At 49.0% G+C, this 12,012-nt stretch overlaps 1 protein-coding gene across 3 annotated transcripts in view; it reads right to left on the bottom strand.

Moving 5' to 3' along the window:
* Positions 1-12,012, bottom strand: part of LOC149333409 (saccharopine dehydrogenase-like oxidoreductase) — a 70,037-nt gene that overhangs the window by 32,785 nt on the left and 25,240 nt on the right. For 2 of the 3 annotated variants that reach the window (XM_089558663.1, XM_089558665.1), the window contains exons 2-3: positions 1,316-1,422; positions 1,148-1,228 (exon numbers count right to left, since the gene is read on the bottom strand). In XM_089558663.1, coding sequence (XP_089414789.1) covers positions 1,148-1,228; positions 1,316-1,422 — 188 coding nt within the window. The remainder of the gene's footprint in view (positions 1-1,147; positions 1,229-1,315; positions 1,423-12,012) is intronic. The other variant, XM_089558664.1, reaches the window with a different exon arrangement.

Below are 12,012 nucleotides of genomic sequence, written 5' to 3'. Positions count from 1 at the left end.
AAGCACGACAAATGAGTATCCTTGAAGATTGCTTATGTTCGATACAACCCCTGGAGAGTACCGATGAAATTAACCCGACATGGTTTTCGTACTACTGAGTGCCATTCCAGTAGTAGTGCTATGAAAAATTATTTACCAAATAAAACTTTAATATGTTATAGATATTATAACCGAGGTCTAATTTAGTAATATCAATGTAATCGTTTAGTGCAAAGAAATGTGAGTTGCTTTGCTGCTTCGCTCATCTCTACTTTATTTGAAAACACGGCAAGGCAAACTTATTCGTCATTGAATTATATTGAAATAGGAAAAAATTTCTACTGTCTCCACGATAAAGCGAGGAGAAGGTAATGACTGGACACGGCTAGCTCCAAGCAATGGTGTAATTTTTTTTTGTTCCGAACAGGATTAGTACAATTACACACAATGCGTCAGAAAAAAATCTGGCCAGAAACAAGAAACAAAGGCAGTGGCGACGGATCCCTGCCATGAACGATAACGCGTCACATCTTGTGCAGGGCAGATGTAGTAGATGTGATGCGAAAGGTAATCGAGTGTCAGGCCTCACTTCATTATTTGCAACCCGTCGGCGAGAATATGACTTGATTGTATTTGCGAGCCGCACATGTTAGACTCACCTAGGAATTAAGCAGATGTGTGCACTAGTGACCAATTTGGTTTGGTTTGGTTTGGTTTATGGGGTTTAACGTCCCAATGCGACTGAGGCTATGAGAGACGCCGTAGTGGAGGGCTCCGGAAATTTCGACCACCTGGGTTCTTTAACGTGCACTGACATCGCACAGTACACGGGCCTCTAGAATTTCTCCTCCAAAGAAATTCTAGCCGCCGCGGCCGGGATCGAACCCGCGTCTTTCGGGTCAGCAGCCAAGCCACCGCGGTGGCTGTGACCAATTTGTAAAGATATGTTTTCGTATAACACGAATACTACGCTTTGCGTCTATAGTGACAGCGCCAAGATTCGAGCTATGGCTAGATTTGTCTCAACACATACGGTTTTCAAGATGGTGTCAAGGATGCGCAGTTACCGCACGCACAAAAAACACACAATTTGAAGAAAACGCGTCCCTCTCTTTTGCAGGAGTCAAAGGCAAAAACCCCATGAGAAGAACCGAACAATGGCGCTGACCTGAGGTTCTGCGCTGATGTCGATGTGATGGGTGCTGCTGCCAACGCAAGCCTTGACCACCTGGAGTCCATAGAAGCTGTACTGCAGCAGAAAAGGAACGACAAGCTTATAAAAACACGATTAGGCACGGGCAAATACCATCAAACGCTGACAGCGTGTTTTACTAACCGGCCCGACCGTGTTCAGAACGAGCCGGGTCCTCTGCGCCATTGCCACCAGGGAAGCCTCGTCCGCCGCGTCAGCCACAATCACCGGCACACCGTCCAGCGCATTTTCTGCACATCAGCGGAAGTCACGCATTAGTGGACCCTCGGAGCACATCCCTATACAGACACATCTCAAGAGATTCCGCTGTCTCTGTAACGGTCGGCAGAGAAAAGAATCAAAACAGTTGGAGCTAATAAACAAATCAACTAGGCTGTTTTTTTTTTCGATCCTTAAACAACACATACATATGTCCTGGTAGCGTTGAACATTTGACGCAAATGAAACGAAAATAAAGCGAAATAATAAAGCACAAGCATATACAGCGTAGTCGTCCGATTGCACAAAGCAGTGAATATAATACTGAAGCTTACGATTGACAATAGAGACATAGATTATGTTGGGACTATAAAAAGAAACAAGAAAAATGAGTCCCAGCCCGCACCAATGACATGAGAGACAGCTTGAACTTTCCGATGCAGGGATTGCAATGAACAGCTTTGGTTTCCAAGCTGTTCCGTGTACAGAATCGAATGAGACTACTAGGGGGAATCCTTGTCTCCTTGGTAATGTATGCCGAGAGAATTCCGGGAAAGGCTTGCACAAAGGAAGATTACAAAGTGCATTTGGTTTGCAATGCACTTTTGTTTCAGAAGGAAATTTTCTTTTACACTGGCATAAGCCTAGCAACGATCGACGTTCACATACTCCACGGTAAAGTTTTGTAATGGGCCGGCCTTTTACCCTCGGCACATTAGCAGTCCCAAAGCGAAAAGCTTCCTTACCTTCCCGCTTTTCTGATAGCGGACAAGTGCCTGTTGCTGTTTGCACACACAGTTCACACAACTTTAACGCCAGTTTTCCTTACAGGCTCATATCATATGCAGAAGCTGAAAGCACCTCTATAAACACCTCCAAATGCGTCAATGTAGATGCAGCCTAGGAAGGCATTCTGTCTTACCCTTTCTGTTGGTACTCAAACGGAACTTGATGGCATCAGAAAATCTTGAGAGTTGCGGTTATTGTTCTTCGGGATTTTCGCTGTTTTAAAATGCGTGGTTTTAAACTTTTAGAACGTTTTCATGCTTCACAAGCCACCGTCACGTCAGTGAGCCAACCGAAAACGGCATTTTTACGTGCAGCGTAGTGGTAGTAGCATTATTAAATAGTTGATAGTAGATACAAATAGTTATAATAGCCAATAATTGTAGTAAGTAGTAGCAGCAGTACAAACTACTACTGCTACTACTAATGCTACATGTAGCGGTGCGTGCTAACAAATAATTGCCCCCTAATTAGCGATAATAGTAATAGTAGAAGATAGCAGCAGTAGTAGTAATAGTGATGAATGAGTAGTAGTTGCTGTAGGAGCACAGGTAGTAGGGAGGTAACAGTGCAAGGTGCTTGAAGAATTCGGCCCTTCAAAGGCTTCATCAGCTGCAGCTTCCCCTTCAGCAGCGACAACGAAGGGAAAGTCAGAGTACAGGCCTAAAACATCGGTATTCGCGTCCCGCGTAAGCAAATGTGAAACCGGCAGTCTCAGAGTGTAGGGCTTTCGCGCAACACTTTGTAGTTGCATATAGAGGCAGCCTTCGGTATTGGTGCAGCTATGTATCATCCAACCCAAGAGCCTTGTGTGTTGGTGTCTCGACGATGTTAACGTTATCGCGGCAGCGTTAGAGCGCACGTTCGGAGGAAACGCCGTACGCGTTGTCACCTTACGCGCTGACATTACACGCTGAGCTGTGCAACAAGAATGAACAAAATTCGAGTTCAACTGTGAATATTAGGTCGTAGCATGACTGAAATGTCAATATGACAGGAAAATAAAAATTAATTACGTAATTAATTGTGCAAATTTATTAAGTAGCAAACTTTTTGTGCTTCAGTGTTGCGCAGTATGTTCCAGTGTTCAGTTTTATCGCCGCCTTAATTTAAGTAGTACGTCAGCGATCTTGGACGCTGTATATCTCATTGTCGCGTTCTTAGAAGGAAAGCTCTAATTCACGACCAAAGCTGGAAAAGCCGATTCGTCGCTGAAGCCGACCTTGAATAAAAAAAATGTACATTGCCCCCCCGACTGGGATTTGAATCCGCGACAGCGCGAACAGATCAGCTTCGCTGGCCACTGCTCGAGAGCACTATGTTATCAAAGCGGCCGACCACCCCTCGTGTTAAACTGAGCATACTCTCGCGCTGTGCGTTGCACGTCGTCATCTTCATCAACTTCCATCTGCGGTGCAAAAAGATCAGGTCAGCTTAACATCGATCAGAGCTTAACCTGAGTCTGTCTAATATCCTTGCCAGAGGTGCCGACGACCCAGCAAAGCCAACCCGTGAGCCAATCAGGCTAAACATATGCTTTCGGATGTCTCCTCAGTTTAACTACGTTAAAACCCTACCCTTTTTTCAATACGCTTATGACACGCTGCTGGTGTCACTTCAGTCAAGTGGTTGTTAGCCTTCAACAAGACTCTTCACGCTTATTGAACTGAACTTGCCTGCTTCCATAAGCGTCATAAAAAGATTGCAGTTTCCATCACGTTGTGGCTTCGATCACCTAATTGCAAACTTGTAGCACCGAACATTTAAATAATGTTTAAAAAATTGGCAGTGGCTTAGCTCTGCTCATCATCATCATCAGCCTGACTACACCCACTGCAGGGCAAAGGCCTCTCCCATGTCTCTCCAATTAACCCTGTCCTTTGTCAGTTGCCGCCACTGTATCCCCGCAAACTTTTTAATCTCATCCGCCCACCTAACTTTCTGCCGTCCCCTGCTACGTTTGCTTTCTCTTGGAATCCACTCTGTTACCCTTAAGGACCAGCGGTTATCTTGCCTTCGCATTACATGCCCTGCCCAAGCCCATTTCTTCCTCTTGATTTCAACTAAGTTATCATTAACCCGCGTTTGTTCCCTCACCCACTCCGCCCTCTTCCGATCTCTTAACGTTACACCTATCATTTTCCTATGCTCTGCTATGCCAGGATATATGTAGTGTAGCCTGAGGTGAGGACGAGGTGTCCACAACTCGGTGGACACCTGAACCAGAGCGAAGGCGCCTAACTGCCCTTTTGGAACAGTGCACCCCTCAACCGTGCTTTAAGATAAGTGGCGGTAGTTTCAGGTCTGCGCTGCATGCGTCGGTGTTGACAACATTGTGCCAGAAACGCGGCGCTGAAGCCACAGGCCGTCGGCGTTCGTTGTGTTCATTGGCGTTGGCGTTGTCAACGTTTTACACTCCGATCATTTCAAGGAAAGGAAGGCGAGCGCGCACGGCGATGCACGCCAGCTGTGCGTAGTGACATCACTTGCTCCTCGCGCATGCGCAGCACGGCTCTCCAGGAGCCACGCGCGAGAGAGAGAGAAAAAAAACTTTATTGTACCAGGAATTCGGGGCACGCCCCAGGGTCCCCGCACGACCCCACTGCACTCAAGTGTTTATGTTCCTAAGGTCCATAACACTGGCAGCCCGGCCGGTTGCGATGGTCTGCACGGCCGGGTCCTCCGAGCGCAGCAGGGTCTCCCAGTCCTCCCAGGTCTTGAGGTTCTCTAGGTCCCGCGGGGGAGGATCCGCCGGGCAGAGGGAAAGGATGTGGAGGGAAGAGGCGAAGGGTTCTGGGCATAGGGCGCAAGCAGGAGTGGGGAAGGAGGGATTATAGTGGGCTAGGGTAAGGGGTGAGGGAAGAGAGTGTGTCTGTAGTCTGTGCCAGAGCGTTGCGTGTTTGTTATCTAGGGAGGGGTAGGGCGGGGGGTAGAGCTGGCGTGAGGCTCTGTAGGCCTGCGTCAGCTCGCTGAATGAGTGCATGCGCTCCTTCGTGAATCCCCGATCCGAGGCCACCTGAGCCCGGTTTAAAGAACCTCGGGCTAAAAGGTTGGCGGCCTCGTTTCCGGGATTCCCGGAGTGCGCGGGCACCCATATCAGCTCCGCTTGGCGGGGCGGGGGTGCATCGGGCGAGTCTAGTATGCCAAAAGCAGGGACATGGACTCGGCCTCGAGCAAAATTTAGAATCGCAGTTTTAGAATCACTTAAAATGTACCGGGCTTCCGTGCGGGTGATAGCAAGTGCAATGGCGGCTTCCTCTCCAGCTTCTGGGGAGGTGTATGGAGGGAGAGGTAGTGTGAGAAGGGCGGATAAAGAGGAGTCCACCACAGCTGCTGTCGCTTCATCACCCGTGCAGGCAGCGTCACCCATACGGCGTCCGGCTTGGGGCCGTAAGCTCGATGTAGTGCCTTCGCACGGGCTCTGCGGCGCTGCTCATGGTGGGACGGGTGCATATTCCTCGGGAGCGGCCTGATGAGGAGCTCCTTGTGAAGGGGTCGTGGGATGGCGAGGAGGGTTGGGTCGTTGGCCGGTATTCTGATTCCGAGGGAGTCCAGGATATACCGACCTGTGGAGATTTGTGTGAGCCTGATGTATTGGGCCTGTCGGTGGGCCTCCACCAGTTCCCCGATCGTGTTGTGGAGGCCCAGGCCTAGTAATGTCTGTGGGTGTGTTGAGGGGAAGATTAAGTGCTACCTTGAATGCCTTGCGAATCAAAGCATTCAAAGCATTTATGTCATGTTTGGATAGTTGTAAATATGGGGTAGTGTACAGCACACGGCTGAGAACAAAGGCATGAATGAGGCGACATAGGTCGCGCTCCTTCATGCCTCTGTGATGTCCCGAAACCCTTCGGATGAGGTGCGATATCGCGCCTGCAACCTGCTTGAGTTCTCCACGCGCGAAACTGCTCAACCTCGGCCAGTGTAGCTCATGTTAAAAAAATATTATATAAGTTCCAGTACCGTTACATTAATCACCAAAAATTACAAATAAAGTTGGTTTTGGTTTTGAGAAAACGAAATGACGCAGTAACTGTCTCACATATCTCGATGGACACCCGAACCGCGCCAGAAGGAAAGGGATAACGGAGGGAGTGAAAGAAGAAGGGAAGAAAGAGGTGCAGTAGTAGAGGTCTCCGGAATAATTTCTAATATTTTAATATTAAAAATTAAATATTAATATTAATATCAATATTTTATTCTTTATTTATTTATTTATTACACATCATTACATTTTTTTCTATCCCCCGTTACTATTAATATTATTTTCATTCATTTATTTATTTATCAACTCCCTCTGCTAGAGATCTTGCAGAGTACAGCTCCTGCGTGCGTTATGCTTGTCCTGTTTCTTTTTTATCTTTCTGCTTTCTCTTGAAGATTCGCTTCCCCAGCATTCTGCTATTTCTATTTATTTCTTAATTTATCTATTTATTTTTCCCAAGAAAACAAAACCAAACAAAAACAACTCTCTACGCACCTCTCTTCTTGGCCGATCCCCCTGTGTGGGTATGCGCCATTCTATAAGGTGAACAACAACAATTTCTACCACCTGGGGATCTTTTACATGCACGGGCATCGCACAGCACACGGGTGCCTTTTGCATTTCGCCTCCATCGAAACTTGGCCGCCGCGGTCAGGTTATAAGTTAAATAAACATATTAGTTACATCAAACTCATTATATCAAACGTTCTATCGAACTTTCAAAGCAAACATAGCTTTAATGCAGACTGGTTAATATTAATGTAAAGTTAATTATTTACGCATAATGTTCTGAACAAACATTATTTCAAGATTCACCTCCCTCCCCTTCCTGAGACGCATCCCCTCTCACACCACTTTCCTTCCCCACCCCCGGGGCCTTCCTCCTCGGAGCGAAGGCCCTATTTAATCCCTGCCAGTGATGAACGCTTTGCCCAGACGAAAACAAGTCCCCTTGTGGAAACGTTGGCTCAAGCAACCTGAGGTTTTCCCCTCCCTTGCTCATTTTGTGATCATTTCAGTATAGTTTTCTAAAAACTTTTTTATTGTTTAATTCTAATGATATCAAAACCATTAACACAAAAAAATAGGTGTTTTATGGTTTAACGTCTCAAAGCGACTCCGGCTATGAGAGACGCCATTGTGAAGGGCTCCGGAAATTTCGACCACCTGGGGTTCTTTAACGTGCACTGTCATCGCACAGTACACGGGCCTCAAGAATTTCGCCTCCATCGAAATTCGACCACCGCGGCCGGGATTGAACCCACGTCTTTCGGATCAGCAGCCGAGCCCCATATTGCCAGGTTTGGTTTATTTATTGATACTGCTGCACTCGATATTGTGCGGTGTAAAGATTTATGTGTTTTGATGTATTTCTGGACTAGCTATAGGTAAGTGCACGTTAGCGGTTTGCAGTACGTCGGGCGAGCAATAAGCGCGTTAAACACAGTGAATCATTCTGCGCGCCACTCACGCTTACTTAAGTACTCTCCTAACTGGCGGAAACTGCCGGGAGCCTCTGTTCGGTTTTGGCAGGCCCTTAAAGTTGGTTACGTGAAGATACGGTTGCAATTAAAGGCAATGAGTGATCACGAAGATCACTCATCGCCTTTCATTGCAACCGTATCCTTCAGCGTGCTGCCTTACCGGCGCGCTCTATGCTATGCACAGTCACTGGAAGAGGGTCAAAGCAAATGTCAGCATGCCTGTAGTAAGCTGCTGTTTCGCTTTCATAGCATCATAAAAATTGTAAAATTGTAAATTGTTTTTTTTTTTGAGGAAAGGAAATGGCGCAGTATCTGAACCGCGCCATAAGGGAAGGGAGGAAGGTAGGAGTGAAAGAAGAAAGAGGTGCCGTAGTGGAGGTCTCCGGAATAATTTCGACCACCTGGGGATCTTTAACGTGCACTGACATCGCACAGCACACGGGCGCCTCTTGCGTTTGGCCTCCATCGAAACGCGGCCGCCGCGTTCGGGTTCGATCCCAGGTACTCCGGCTCGGTAGACGAGCGCCTTAATTACCACTGAGCCACCGCGGCGGGTCATAAAAATCACCCCACATGTTTCCCATACTGACGAGAAACCACACGATATGGAACACCCGATGTGAGTCCGATGAAAACATCGGAAGCTGCTTCTTTTAACGATCACTGCATCCATATGGAACATCGTCTGAGATAAACAGTTTATCAATGTACGAAAGGAAACAACCTCTGCGTTCAACTGATCAATAATGAGAAGGACACCATTGAGCATGGGAGTCTCTCTACCTGTGTGTGTGTGTGTGTGTTTGTGTGTGTGTGTGTGTGTGTGCGTGCGTGCGTGTGTGTGTGTGTTTGTGTGCGCGTGTGTGTGCGTGCGTGTGTGTGTGTGTGTGTGTGTGTGTGTGTGTGTGTGTGTGTGTGTGTGTGTGTGTGTGTGTGTGTGTGTGTGTGTGTGTGTGTGTGTGTGTGTGTGTGTGTGTGTGTGTGTGTGTGTGTGTGTGTGTGTTATTAGGATCGGGTGAGCGTGGTCGGGCCGGAGAAGGGACGAGGAAGGTGGGAGACGGGGTTACGAAGGTAAAACAAAGAAAACTTTATACAGGCTATTTACATGATTACAGAAGAGCAACTGAGAGGGACTCTCAGTGGATGAGGACTGCTTCGCTAGCGGGAGAGCACACTGGAGTCCTCAAAACAACTCCCGTTAAATAACGCACGGATTCCCCAGATCCCTGTCTGGGGAATATAGTTCGAAGGATGATGTCCAATAGCATGAGTAGACGTGGACTCCGGAGGTACCACCCACGGCTGGGGCGGCGTCGGGCTATGGGGTCTCTCGCAGCCCGGTTGATGGGAGAGGGTAGAGGCTCAGTAATCAAACACTGCTGTCTTTCACTAAGCACACCACCACTCTGTTCGTTGACCCGAGGGTCGACTCGGCCACGGAACGCCGCCATCGTCGCCGCATCTTCGGCCTTCGGCGGTCTTTGACTTTCGCCGCTGCGACCATGGTCCCACGGTCACGGAAGGTCGCTGCCTTAATCCCCTTAGGCAGGAGGGGAGGCATCACAGGTCCTACAGCACCCCTCTTTGAGCTTCGCCGCTACCGCCAAGTTCCCACGGTCCTCGAAGTTCGCTGCCTTAATCCACACAGGCAGAGAGGGGGGGGGGGGGGGGGGGCATCCCAAACCCAACAGCACCCCCGCCACCAGACAATGCGCCCGGAAGATGAGCCGCTCCTACGCTGCTCGGCTGACAGGACGTGCAAGAGGGGGCTCTCGTTCCACTCTTTTCCAGGCCTCTCTTCATCGGCTGTCGATGTCCCGCTCTCGGAATTTCCTGGAAGGCGAGCCAAACGGAACCACAAACGCCACGCCGCACACGACAAAAGCAAGTGCCGTCTGTAGCCCACTCGCCCCTTTAGACCAAAACCAAAGCAAAACTGCTTATGCCTAGCCATCCCTCTAAGTAAAATCTGAAATGAAACAAAATTTTCCTGAACGAACACGAAGTGCGTAGCCGATGCACGGTTCAGGTGTCGGACCTCTTTAAAGCGTTGTCATAATGCATGACACTTCAAGAAACAGAGGGAAAATTAGAATGGGCTTAGAATCGGTCGGACAAATTGAAACGATTCTCGATGTCACCCGGGCAGGGAGGAATCAACCGAGAGGTGAGACAGAGGCTTTAATTTTGCCCCAAGCTACTTGCTATTCTTAAGTACGACAATTTCCCATGTCGTCTTCCTTTCGTTCTGCATGGCAGCAGACACGACATAAATGTGCGAAACTTGCACAACAAACTTGCAGAAGTGGCATACTGCACAACTTCATACGGCTACACAAAGTAGTACCTCTAAGAGCTCACACGAGCTACGCTAAAATGTCCAAGAGCGGCTTCGCTCGCGCCTCTGCGTCAGCGGACACTAGTGTGTAACAAATGCTGCAGATAACCCTACTGCAAAGCTAAATTCGGCTGAAAAGGTAGCCTCTCTGGGAGCTCATTCCAGCTACCTAAGCTATGATGGCCGAAAGTGGCCTCGTTCGTGCTTCTATGTCAGCGGGCACTCTAACACGCAACAGTCAGCTCAAGTAAAGTTTGCGTGTCAAGCCACAAAACAAACCTGACAAGTAATCTCGTAGCACCCACGCGAGGGACTGCGCCACATTCGCCCATTAGCTACTTCGCTGTACCTTCGTGCCTCAGCGGGCACTCTCACAACTCGCAGCGCAGCTAAACTTATATACAAATGCCTGCTGCACGGCAATTCGCATCAAACCTCAACGAAGTGATACCGTGAAAGAACAAAACATAGATAATAGCGCGGGTGAGATTACAGCTTACAAAGGAAATCGTTCGCGCTACACTGAACTGCGCTACACAAAGGTTACGTAAAATACAAGCGCCGTCAAAGTTACATTACAATGAAAGTAACAAAAATGCAAAATTCACTCAAGCACAAAAACTCAGAACTTGGTTTGCTTTCATTTTTCTTTTTACAGTTGATTAAATGAATAAAAGCAAACAGTAAATACAAAAAGTGCTGAAACGCACCTGGAAGCAGTCTTGTGATTCAAAGAATCCACTGCTTCCTGTTCTTCAGCCGCGCCCTGCGCGGTCGCGGTCGGACGGCCGGGCTACCAGTTAAGGTTTCCAAAAACCTGTGGGGCTGATTAGTTCCGCCTGTACTAGAGCGGCGCTTCCTCCTCTCTTGGTTCTCTGCATGCTGCGTCCCCCTCCGACCCGCGGGTCCTCTGTGGCGCTCTTTTGTGCGGCGACAGTGCATCCTTCTCCCTAGCACGCCGCCCGCGTCGCATGCCTCATAATCCCTGCTGCGGTCCCACATTGGAGCCGGTGGCTTACGCCCTACATAGGCATGCTTAGTTAGCTTGGCTTTGATGCGGTGCCCATGAACCCTTGAGCGCCGCGATTGCAATTTTGCAAAGTTACGGGGTTGGGCGGTCCTCAAACTCGCGGGCTTTACGACCCGTGCCGTTTTCATTTCCGCGCAACCGTTCATATTGCTTTTCTTTGCGCGCCGCCGCTTCTTGGGAACTGTCCTAGTGGGTCTGGATCCGTTACGCGCGTCTCGAGTAATCGCGGTGCCGTCATAAGTTACGCTGCCGGCCCTTGCCTCAGTCGGCCCATCAATTCCCGAAGGCCCGAAGTGTTCGCGATTTTTCTTGCCGCGGAGCGAATCCACTTGCGCCTCGCTCACAGTGCCAGGCGACGGCTCACCTGCACAACCGCTCGCTCCCGTGGCCTCTGCTGTTTCCTCTGAGCACAACAGCTCTCTGTCCTGAATTTGGCGTTTTGGGACGGCGTCATCAACATTCCAGACTCCAGCGACAATCTGACTGGCATCGCTCTTTATATCTAACGCTGCGCTCTTACTTGGCGCTTGAACGTTGATATCTGGCAACTCTCGGTGGCGCTCTTTCCCGGAAAGCTGTCTTTCAGTGCGGCGGCCTACAAGCTCAGTACCGTTTTTCTTCCGCCGAACCTCCGCCTCATTTGCCATAGCGGCAACTGTCTCAGGGCTAGAACCAGCCATGTCACTCTCTTCCTGACTGTCTGCAGTTGCTACCAAAACAATCTTGGTGCTTTTGCTATGACTGGCGGCGTTGTTACTCTTTTTGTCTGCCTTTAGACCTATACTTTCGGTCCCTGCTCCTGCCAAGCTGGCAGTTATTTCTGAGCTTGATGCTGTCCCGTCACTGCTCTTGTGAGCAACTATTGTGTCCATAACTGACCAAGCGGGGTTCGTTGCCTGGTCACTGACACTCCGATGGCAGTGCTGCCCGCTGCCATCATTGCGACCTTTACAGTCGACCTCAACACTGATGCTGAAGAAGCGAAATAGGGCGCTTTTC

This window comes from Amblyomma mixtum, chromosome 8 (assembly GCF_055824585.1).
Source record: "Amblyomma mixtum isolate Tamu chromosome 8, ASM5582458v1, whole genome shotgun sequence".
NCBI lineage: Eukaryota > Metazoa > Arthropoda > Arachnida > Ixodida > Ixodidae > Amblyomma > Amblyomma mixtum.
The sequence above is the reverse complement of the archived record's forward strand: the minus strand, read 5'-3'. Positions and strand labels throughout refer to the sequence as shown.